Consider the following 11,588-nt stretch of genomic DNA (forward strand, 5'->3'; position numbering starts at 1 on the left):
CTCGACCTGACTCGGTACCCAGTCTAGCATGCCTGATGGACTAATCCGGACCAAGTCCGACATGATCACAAGTACCGAGTCTGGTCGGGTGTGGCGGGTATCCACAAGCTGAAATCTCAACTCAAAACCTAGGTGCACTTGCTAAAATTGCAGCCTATCCACCAGCTACACGGCATCTCATATCTGAAACATCAAATCTAAGTTTTATATGGAAATTACCGAAACATGCATGTTGTGAATGTTCAAATTCCTGTTTTAAATATGATGAATGGCCATGATAGAGATTTAGCTGAACCCAACTATGCATTGAAAGGAATGATTAGTTCATATTATCATCCTGGTCGTTGGATAAGCAGCCCACAAAATGCCATTTGATGGATTATTGTTGTTTTTCCTTCTCTTTTGAATACAGACTGTTGATTAGAATCCTAAGATCCGACTCATCAAATATAACTTCATGCTATCAGACCACCGATAAGGCTGATCTGACCATCCATATTCAAGATATGGCCATTGGACATCCTGTCAAGCCCGTCCATGGAAGCATCATAAGGCTCAACGCCCCAATCCTACCATCCACATTCAATATTGCCTCAATGCTGCTGTCCACAGGCCTTTGATGGATAATCCCGGACCCTTAGAAATTTCTCATATAAGAGAATGTCTTTGTTCATCTGCAAGCAATGACATGGAGGAGGAACGGTTAGCAGCTTCTTCTTTTTTTTCAAATAAAAGATCATAATACTTGAATTAATATACTAACAAGAAAATGCAGATCCTATAGAGAGTGGCGAATCACACTTTTTCAAATAAAAGATTATATACTTGAATTAATATACTAACAAAAAATTGCAGATCTACACAAACTGATATAGGACAATCGACCACTTAACTTTAAAAGCTCAAACTATAGAGAGCGGTGAATCACCCACAGTGAAGTAAAGCAAGACAATTAACCACTTGCTCTAAAAGTTCGAACTGATAGAGAGTGGCAAATCAATCCCTATATCTCATAGCCCAGGCCCCACATTCCATGGGTTAAAACCTTGGCCGAACCCTCCTCGTGGACCCCACTTCACATGGGTTTTGCTTCACACGAGTCACTCACCCAGAGTGTGTCCCCGCGTCCCACAGGCTACCCCACTCGAGCCCAGTGTGAAAATGCCCCTGCATTACAAACAAAGTTTTTTTTTTAAAAGGCAGATCTAGAAACAAATCAGAGATTTTATTTGAAGAATTTTGGCCAATCTAAGAGCTAGAACAAAGATGAAATGATTGTTTGGTGAATCTTCTTAGGAAAAAACTCTTCATTCCACCAAATATAGACTATTGGAGGAGGCAATAGCATATTCATTAACACCTCGTAGTAATTCATCAGTACTAACCAAGGTTCTGAATAATGGCATCGGAGGGCATATCATATAGGCCAGATAGAAAATTGATACCATGTGAGACCATTCTAATTAGAAGAAATGGCCCAAAATGGAGGTGGGACATTTTCTTTCAAGTTGGAAAGATCGGAACTGCTAAATAAGGGCTAGTCTCTCACTATATAGAACAGGGCTTAGCCCCATCAATCAGAATCGCTAAACATGCAAATGTCCACTGATCAGATGGTTAGGATCAGCCGTTCAATCTGATTTTTGCCCTCCACAAGTGGGGCTCACAATTTTTGGCTGATCATCATGATCAAATCCTCATCCCAACTAATTTGGGTCAGCCACACAAATCTTGTTCCTCCATTCCACTCTATCAAGGAATTCATAAACATGATGTGCGTGGAGAACATGTGCAAGATAATTCATGATCCATCATAACCTTGACTAAGCATCATATACATTGACAATCTAATAGTGTGCGCACACAAACAACATATACATCTCATACATACATGGGGCATAGCCTGGAAGTTGAATGATCCTAGCCATTTAAGTTTGCCTATTGGATTTCCATTATTGACCACTTCTTTGAGGGTGCGTTTGGGTGCACCAAATAACACAACTTCGAAATTTCATGATATTTGGTACAACCAAACACACCCTTAACAATCCATTCAATCACCAATAATCACAATTAGGATCATCTAGTCAACTGTCTTTTCAGCCTGTCCCCAGTCCACATGGGCAACATGATTTTGATGGTATGGATGGGTAGGATGAAATACCCTGGTTCTGGTTGTATGGGAATTCACAAACACTATACCACCCAACTTCACACCAAAGAAGGGGAAGCAGATCAGGATCGTCCATCTAGTGTCTCCTACAATGGGTGTATCACAATTCAAAAGCCATGCTGAATGGACAATCACAGTTCAAGTTCTTGGAGCAATACCTTCGTATTATTCTTCAGCATCAAGTGGGAGAGCTTTCATATAATACTGTCGATGTTTTGGAAAGAACAAGATCCCACCTCGAGCTTGTGCAATGATCTAAAATGAATTTGTTTTAATACTGCTACAGTATTTCACATCAGCATTGGCAAATTTCAAGCAGTCAACTGCAAGCAAAAGAGAAGAAAATTCATATAACAAAATCTAAATCTCAAAATATTACCGTCTCCTTTATTACTTTTCAGGTCTCTTGCTAGGGTTTCCACATAGAATACGAACCGAAAGTGGAAATGAATCCCTTATCTACTTTGACCTTATTTCTAAGCGAGCGTTGGGGTGGGTGATGGGGACATCTCGCGCACATGCACACACCCTCCCCCCCCAAAACGCACGCACGCAAGGAGGAGGAGGGCCCCACCATCAATCTGGATCGATGACGACGTCCGGGGAGGGCCTCCTAATTAGAGGACTGAGTTTTGATTCGTTAGAGTGGACCCGATAGTCATGTAAAGCCCACCATGGGTTCTCATGGTCGTGGCCCACTATTCTGATTAAGCTAATATTTTAGGTTTTGGTTATTATTGTTATTAAGAGTATCATGGACGATTTAGATTGCTTTGATTAGTTGTTATTTTTTATTACTTCATCGCCAAGTAATAGGTTGCACACATGGCGCGAGTTTTAGGGTATAGGGTTTTATTATAAATAGGAATCCCTTGTAGTCTTTTGAATTAATGAAGATTAATAAAATTGCTGCGTTTTTCTGCTCCTTTCTGAGTTATGAAAACCTAATTGGGTGCGAAGCCCTCCCTTCTTCGAAGGGCTAACTACCGTGGTGCGAAGCCACATTTATCCCGATTCACTCCCATCTTCTACCATCCACCCTTCTCATCTCCCACAATCATCTGCGCTACAAATCTGTCTTTTATTTCAACAATTTTCTTCTCTTCAACAGAATTCCAGAATCTGGTCCTACAGGAGGGCTGAAACTTCGGCGGATCACCACACCCAGACCGTACATCGGATCGACTTGAAACTTGGAGGTTTTAAAGCTCAGCCCTGGCCGACCAGACCCAAGAGGGCGATTTTTTGGTTTGTGGGCCCCACACGTGCGGCCAGCCATCAGCGCACGTGCGTCAGGCCCAACCTGCTAACCACGCGCGTGGGCTGGTTACAAGTTCTCTCTCCTCTCTTTCACTCCTCTCTCAACTGATTTCCCTAAACCTAACCCTAGATTGTCCTAAATCCCCAATTTTTATCCATTTTCTTTAATCCTAGGGTTCCTCGAATTGAACCTGTGAATCCCTTGGATTGGCGAAATATTTTTGTACATGTGTGGATGAATTTACTCTCCTTTGAGCATTGTTTGGTCTATAATTTTAATTGATCTAGCCCTAGCATGTGAAGGCCTGGACCCACATAGATTCCCCTTGTTGAGTGCTTGACGTTATGTGGGATGTGGAATTTTGTGTAATTGTTTCTGAACTAGTGTGATCTAAAGCCTGAAAATCTTGCACATCATATTCGAATTTCATGTCCTGCATCAAATTTGGTATCAGAGCTTAGGGTTCTTATAGTGGAATGCATTACATGTTTAGGGTTAGTTTGTTTATGTCCATCATGCATCCAGTCTCATCATATATAGCTGTTTAAATGTCCGTAATTCCTGATATAAGCTGCTGAAATTTCTGTTACCCCCTTATTTGAATTATTTTAGAAATTAACTTAGCTTTATATTTCTAGGTTTAGAAACTTTCATTTTCTGTTTTTAGAAACTAATTTACTTTCTAATTCTAGGATAGAAACTTTCCTAATTTGTTTTTAGAAACTAATTTTTTAGAAACTTTCTTTATCTGTTTTTAAAAACTAATTTCTTTCCTTTTTCTTTTTTAGAAACTAGTTTACTTTCCTTTTTCTTTTTTTAGAAACTAACTTACTTTCTATTTTTAGAAACTTTCCTTTTTCTTTTTTTAGAAACTAGGTGGCTTTCTTAGTTCTTTTTTTAGAAACTAACTCACTTTCCTTTTTCTAGGTTTAGAACTTACCTAATTTGTTTTTAGAAACCTTCTTTTTTCGTTTTTAGAAACTAGGTTGCTTTTTTAGAAATTTTCCTGATTTGTTTTTAGAAACTTTCCTTTTTCGTTTTTAGAAACTAGGTTGCTTTTTTAGAAACTTTCTTATATTTTGACAACTATATTGTTGGATTTTGGTAGCATTGTGTAGTTTCCCTCATATAGAGTCTCATAGGATCATTTAGTCCCATTTAGTTGCATATAGTCGTAGTAGAAGGTCCTTAGGTGGAGTTAGCAGTTGTATGCCCACACGTACGGGTAGTGGTTTTGGCTTGCACCCTACACTAAACATGGAGCGGCTGCTAGAATCAGTGAACAAGTTAACCCAACAGGTTGAGTCTTTAGGTAGACGCCTGGAACAACATATAGACGAACGCTTTGAGCAGCTTGATGTGCGCATTACCCAACTAGAGACCTCCGCCAGAGCAAACCCCACCATTGGGAAAAATGCCCAATTTCAGGCAGGTGGCCAGGAGGATAGACCAAGGAATGGAAGTGGCCAAGGAATCGGTTATGGGCGCGCACCCGTGCACCCACCTCGTTAGGTACATCAAGACCACTATGACCCCGATGTGCAGCTTCTTAAAGGAGTTAGATTAGATGCCCCCACGTTTGATAGCCACTTGGACCTTAAAATTTTTCAAGATTGGTTGGCAGATATGGACCACCATTTTGAGTGGTACGACATGTACGACCTCATAGCTAGAGAGAGTGCACCAGAGGCTAGTGTAGAGTTACCCATTGAGGTCATTCCGGTAGTGGATGAGTTTCGTGATATCTTTCCTGATGATCTACCAGATGAGTTTCCCCCAATGAGGGATATACAACACACTAGGACGTAGGACACCATATTACCTATAGCCAAGTTTGCATTTAATAACTTTGTCGATAAGTCCATAGGTCCAAGTCCTTTTGAAGTCGTTACTAGTTATAAACCTAGGAAACTTATTGATCCTGTCCCTATGTCACTGTCTCATAGGTCGTCAGAGTCTGCAGAGTCTTTCGCGCATCACATTCATTCATAACATCAAGAAATCAGGCAGAAGATCATGACTAGTAATGAACATTACTCACTTTCTGCAGACAAATATAAACGTTTCAAGGAATTCAATGTAAAGGACTCTGTGATGGCCCGCAACAGGCTATAACGGTATCCTCAGGGAGCCGTTCGTAAATTACACGCGCGTAGTGCTGGACCATTCAAAATTATAAAACGAAACGGTCTCAATGCGTATGTAGTAGATCTTCCACCTTCCATGAGAATTAGTTCCACATTCAATGTGGAGGATCTAGTTGCATTTCAAGGGACCACTGATACATTGTCTAGCCTATCACCTAACCATCCTGATTCCCCAAACATTTTCCTTAATCCATGGCCCCTCCCGACCCATCTTCCCAGCCTCTACCTCCCATACCTACCCTTCCCACACCCAGAGAGGAGATAGATGATATTCCGAACCGTCAGATAATACCCACGTCGGACGGCGGGTTTCAAAAGTTCTTAGTCAAGTGGAAGTCACGCCTAGCTTCAGACAGTACATGGCTTGCTGAGGAGGATCCCTAGAGACTTGATCCTTACATCTCGGAGTGGTTCAGGAGTTTTGTTTCGCTAGTGGCGAAACCTTCGCAGCCAGGGAGAATTGATGGGAACATCTCGCGCACATGCACGCCCCCTACGCACGTATGCAAGAAGGAGGAGGGCTCCACCATCGATCTGGATCGACGACGACGTCCAGGGAGGGCCTCCTAGTTAGAGGACTAAGTTTTGATTCGTTAGAGTGGACTCAATAATCATGTAAAGGCCACCATGGGTTCTCATGGTCGTGGCCCACTATTCTGATTAAGCTAATATTTTAGGTTTTGCTTCTTATTATTATTAAGAGTATCATGGACGATTTAGATCGCTTTGATTGGTTGTTATTTTTTATTACTTCACCGCCAAGTAATAGGTTGCGCACATGGCGCGAGTTTTAAGGTATAAGGTTTTATTATAAATAGGAACCCCTTATAGTCTTTTGAATTAATGAATATTAATAAAATTGCTGCATTTTTCTGCTCCTTTCTGAGTTATGAAAACTTAATTGGGTGCGAAGCCCTCCCTTCTTCGAAGGGCTAACTACCGTGGTGCGAAGCCACATCTATTTCAATTCGCTCCCATCTTCTACCATCCACCCTTCTCATCTCCCACAATCATCTGTGCTACAAATCTGTCTTTTATTGCAGCAATTTTCCTCTCTTTAGCAGAATTCCCGAATCTGGCCCTGCAGGAAGGCTGAAACTTCGGCGGAGCACCATGCCTAGACCGTACATCAGATCGACTTGAAACTTGGAGGTTTTGAAGCTCAACCCTGGCCGACCAGCCCCAAGAGGGCGATTTTTGGGTTCTTGGGCCCCACACACGTGCGTCAGGCCCAACCTGCTGACCACGCGTGCGGGCGGGTTACAGGTTCTCTTTCTCCTCTCTTTCACTCCTCTCTCACCTGATTTCCCTAACCCTAACCCTAGATTGTCCTAAATCTCCAATTTCTATCCATTTTCTTTAACCCTAGGGTTCCCCGAATTGAACCTGTGAATCCCTTGGATTGGGGAAATATTTTTGTGCATGTGTGGATGAATTTACTCTCCTTTGAGCATTGTTTGGTCTATAATTTTAATTGATCCAGACCTAGCATGTGTAAGCCTGGACCCGCATAGATTCCCCTTGTTGAGTGCTTGACGTTATGTGGGATGTGGAATTTTGTGTGATTGTTTCTGAACTAGTGTGATCTAAAGCCCAAAAATCTTGCACATCATATTTGAATTTCATGTCCTGCATCAGTGAGCAACTGAATTGAATTAGGAACATTCAGTTCAAACAAGAGAAAATAACAATACTGCAACCACAACTATACATTCCATGCAATTGCATTTTGGAATCTAGCCCAACAAACATGAATAGAATGAAGGTAATACCAATTTGGTCTTTTCTACTCTTTTAGAAAAATTATTGCAATTCAATTTGACACTACATCCAAATGTATCTTAAATTATCAAATAGCATCTACTTATGAAGATTGATATTGATGCCACGGGGATTTAAACCTACCATGGATCCCACTGGAGGTTCGGTCTACACCAGTGCGTGGTGAGGCACAAGGCGTGGGTAACAAATGGCAGTCAATGCTGGCAAAACATTAAACATTCACTCCTGCAAATAAGATAAGAACATAAATAGGATTTGTTAACCTTCATCATGTGGAAGAAGTGTATGAGCTTTCATCAAAACTAATTGATGATTGGGTTCATTGATCCAAACCATCTATTACAACAGCCACATCTTAAATAGGCCACTGCCCCAAAAATTGCTATAGTGTAGGATTACAACCATCCAAGGAGATCTGCTGTGGGTGTGTGGCCTCAACGATGATCGTCAAAGGATCGAGCTCGCTTTCTCTGGTTTGCTCCAAGCTGGTAACTCAAATGAAGAAGAGTTGGAACCAGTCAAGACCAGCCTAAAGCTTACAAAGGTTATTCGAGATCATTATCAAGGGCTATCCAAGAGCGCATAGCATGGGTTTCTAGGTCATCGTTGGCTCCTCGGAAGAGTCATTTTGCTGTAAATTTCATTAAAGGATCGACATCTATGTATTTCATTTTTTTATCTTATCCTGGAGAGGCCAATGTCATGGCTGATCGTTTGGCCAAGGAGTGGTCCAGGTATGCTTGTCACACCTATCCACTGTCTTAATGAATAATGTTATGGTTTCTGTGTGGTAATGAAATGTTGCATTACTTATGAGAGAGAGGAAGTAAGAGACATGGAGGGAAACGAAAGAAGAGACATGGAAGGAAAGGGTGTGGCTACACGCTACACATTCAATGGTGGGCGCCAATCACCACATTATTCCAGTGTTGTGCCCACTCAAGTTTTAGATCTACCTCATTTTCTGGTGGATGTCCTAGCATGAGGTAGCACAATAGATTTACAAGGTGAGTTATACGCAAAGAAAAGGTAAGTAGGTTACTCACACTAAATAATTTGTTACCTTGCAAATAAAATTTAAGCCATTTAAAGGCTTGTTTATTGCATGTAAAATTTGAATCGTTCATCGGACAACAACCACAATTTTCAGTTCCCAAAATATCCCCGACAACATTTAAAATGTTATCCCATGCCCTTTCAATGTTCAAAGTTTTCTGCCCTATTAACAACTATTTTCAGAGGCAAAAATGTCCAAAAGCTAGTTGTGTTATATATAGTATAGATAGAGGGAGATTGTATTAACCATACAATGCATATTGAACCAGGACTACAGGAACTGGAAAACAAGCACCCTCCTTCCAAATGTCAGAAGCCTCCCGAGCAGGATTAAGAATGTGACGAGCCCTCCCATCTATCAAGAAGCCAATGTAGCGGCAGATAGTTTGGCAAAATCAGCTGTCTTGGATTGTGCAGAATGGATCCAAATTCTTCTCGCTTTTTTGGTTATCAAATATAGACCATTCCAGTAGTGCATTTGCCAGATATTATTCCCTGTCTAAGGGTTGGTTTGGATGCTTGTAAATGGGACGAGTTGTAAATGATTTACCTGTAAATCATTTACACTGCGTTTGTATGGCGTTTTTTGCCTGTAAATTATTTACAGGGTGTAAATGATTTACAGCATTTACCCCCATCTCATTTACAGGCAAAAAGTTCAGATTTCATTTACAGGCTCTCCATTTAGAGCCTAACAGCTATAAATGGAAAGATTGGATCTCCATTTACAGGACTCAAAACAATTTACAGGTTATCCAAAAACAGACAATCATTTACCTGTAAATCATTAACCGCTTAAAACCAAACATGACAGGCTGTAAATGATTTACAGTTAAGATTTACTACTGTAAATCATTTACAACTTAAACAATTTACAGACATCGAAATGACCCCTAATAGAATTTTCAGTTTACTAAAAAGACAAACTATGCCAAAAGTAGCAAATAATGTTAGATATTCGGATGTGAACACGATTTTGGGCAAAATTACAATATTTCACTATCCAATAAGTGGATTTTTGTTGCCGCCTTTTTTAAGGGTCAGGACCATTTGATGAAGCCAGGTGGCCTATGAATGAATTGAGGCGACCATTCTAATGGACGGTACATGTCAGAGATGACCACCTTCTTTACACACCACACCTACCAGCAAAAACAAAACTTGAACATAAAATTTAAAAAAGAGTTCTTTTTCTGAATGGTAATAAGAATTGAAAATTCCAATCCTAAAGAAGCAAAATGCAATAGAACAAAATTCTTCAAGAGCAACAACAATGCAATTCAATGAACTAAATGCTACAATTGCCGAACCTCACACTCTTCACCATCCTTGATATCCAATAGCTTTGAACCGATCATGCCCTCATAAATCTTCAATAACTCTGGAACCTTCGCTTGGTACTTCATCACATAAGTCTCCAAGAACCGCTTCTCGCTTACCATCAAGCTTTTCGCTAGCCTGTTATGCTTCTTAATCAGGCCCTTCGACATCAAAAACTGCCAAAACCTATGCCTGGGCATAATCCTCTTCTCCAGGTTAAAAGAGAGAATGCTCGGGTAGGCCAAAAAGTTTGAAGGATTCCAACCCAACTCCGTGACAAAGAAATTCACACACCTCCTAATCTTCTCCTCTGATATCGCAATGCAGCCCGGGCGCTTACGGAAGGCTAACAATATCTCCTCATCCGACCACCCCAAGCTCCTATAGACCTCAAATTTCGTATCCCACATTGGACGGCTCAGAGCCGCCATCACACGGACTGCTTCCAGGAACAAATAAGTAGATGGATCGAACCCCATTTCCTGAACCATCTTCACAATCTCATTAAACCGATCGGACTTTACAATCAAAGCCAATGGTTGGCCCATAAGCAATTTCGAAATCAGATGATCCGGGACGCCGCAATTCTTCAAAATGGCCACATTGGGAACTACTGATTTCTCCAGACTGAATCGGAACTTCGATCGCTTGAGTGATTTGATTACTAATTGGTCTGTGCCCACAACGCTAGAAAGGAAATCAAATGATGGTTTTATACGCTTTTCGAGACTGGCAGTCAAGATGGCGGGGTCCTTTATGATAAGGCTCACTATATCGGCTTCTGAAAGGGCCTTTTCTTTGAAGAACTGAATCTTGGGTGTTAAGCGGGATTCGACGGTGAAGACGAGCAGTTGTGGGGCAGTGCTGATGATGGATTTGATGTGGGTTTTGGAGAATCCATGAGATTTGAAGAATGTGAGGACAGCATCTGGATTTTTCGGGGTCTTGTGTCTGAGATGTTTGGAAGCTGTTAGAGCCCTTTCTGGAGAGAGCCCAAATGAGTTTTGGAGGTATTGAAGGAGAGAAGAAGGTGGGTTTGTTTGGGAATGGGATTTTAGAAATGGGTTTTGTAGGGATTGGATTTGAAGTGTATGGATGTTGATTTGAACGAGTTTTTTGTAATAAAGGAAATGGAACATTTTCTGCTCCTTCCTATTCAATTTTTTTTTTCTTTTTCTGAAGAGAAAAGAAAAGGAATGGGAAATGAGGGCTGAGAAGAAAACTTACAAATTTATTTTCTTTTTTCTCCTGAATGAGTGGTAGCGATGAAGAATCTCTGTGGAGACCACTTCAAAATGATCTTCGAGCTCCGTACTCTCGGTCCCCTGGGAGCTCTAAAGAAAGGAAACTGAAGGTAAAGGGCAGCTATTTATACACTGGCTGCTTCTGATGAAACGCAGGCACTTAGAAATTGTTCTTCAAAATAAATAGACAAGATTGTAGAGCCCACTGTTATTTTTTTGAACCATCTTACTTTCTGATTCTTTGACACTTTAAAAATAATAATAATAATAATAAGACCATTGTATTTTAATTTTTTTCATTTTTAACCGTCCATTGATGTCCAGCAATCTGATTTTTAAATGACCAAATAAGAATAATTTTGGATTTATGATATATCTGCTCCTCCTGATAACCATAATTTGGACGGTTTGAGATAGCTCTGATGATCAAGTGGACCACACCAAGGGAAGCACCATTGGTATTGACTCCCAATGCCTAAACCTTCTTAGACCCCACCGTAATGTTTATTTGTCATCCAACACGTTGGTAGGATCAGATAAGCGTGGAAGAAGGCCAAAAACAAATATCAGCTCGATTAAAAAATTTCTAAGGCTCCCAAGAAGTT

General features: G+C 40.7%; 1 protein-coding gene across 4 annotated transcripts; it reads right to left on the minus strand.

Annotated features, from left to right (window-relative positions):
• Positions 1–284: 284 nt before the first annotated feature.
• Positions 285–11,083, minus strand: LOC131227276 (uncharacterized). 4 transcript variants are annotated; one of them, XM_058223046.1, is made up of 3 exons: positions 9,730–10,910; positions 2,332–2,428; positions 285–674 (listed from the first exon to the last, which is right to left on the minus strand). In XM_058223046.1, the coding sequence occupies exons 1-2, from the start codon at positions 10,876–10,878 to the stop codon at positions 2,339–2,341; spliced, it is 1,239 nt and encodes a 412-aa protein (XP_058079029.1). In that variant the 5' UTR covers positions 10,879–10,910; the 3' UTR covers positions 285–674; positions 2,332–2,338. The 4 variants fall into 4 exon arrangements, 3 of the variants coding, with proteins under 3 accessions (XP_058079029.1, XP_058079030.1, XP_058079031.1); XR_009162153.1 differs by lacking the exon at positions 9,730–10,910 and adding an exon at positions 10,967–11,083 and having other exon boundaries at positions 622–674; positions 2,332–2,496; XM_058223048.1 differs by having other exon boundaries at positions 622–674; positions 2,332–2,496; positions 9,730–10,911.
• Positions 11,084–11,588: the final 505 nt, after the last annotated feature.

This window comes from Magnolia sinica, chromosome 15 (genome assembly GCF_029962835.1).
Source record: "Magnolia sinica isolate HGM2019 chromosome 15, MsV1, whole genome shotgun sequence".
In the NCBI taxonomy this organism is placed as follows: domain Eukaryota; kingdom Viridiplantae; phylum Streptophyta; class Magnoliopsida; order Magnoliales; family Magnoliaceae; genus Magnolia; species Magnolia sinica.

Coding starts and splice junctions, on each gene's coding strand:
- LOC131227276 (XM_058223046.1), bottom strand. CDS start 10,878: ATGTTCCATTTCCTTTATTACAAAAAACTCGTTCAAATCAACATCCAT. Junction 2,429..9,729: donor AGGATGGTGAAGAGTGTGAG/GTTCGGCAATTG, acceptor AATTCATTTTAG/ATCATTGCACAAGCTCGAGG.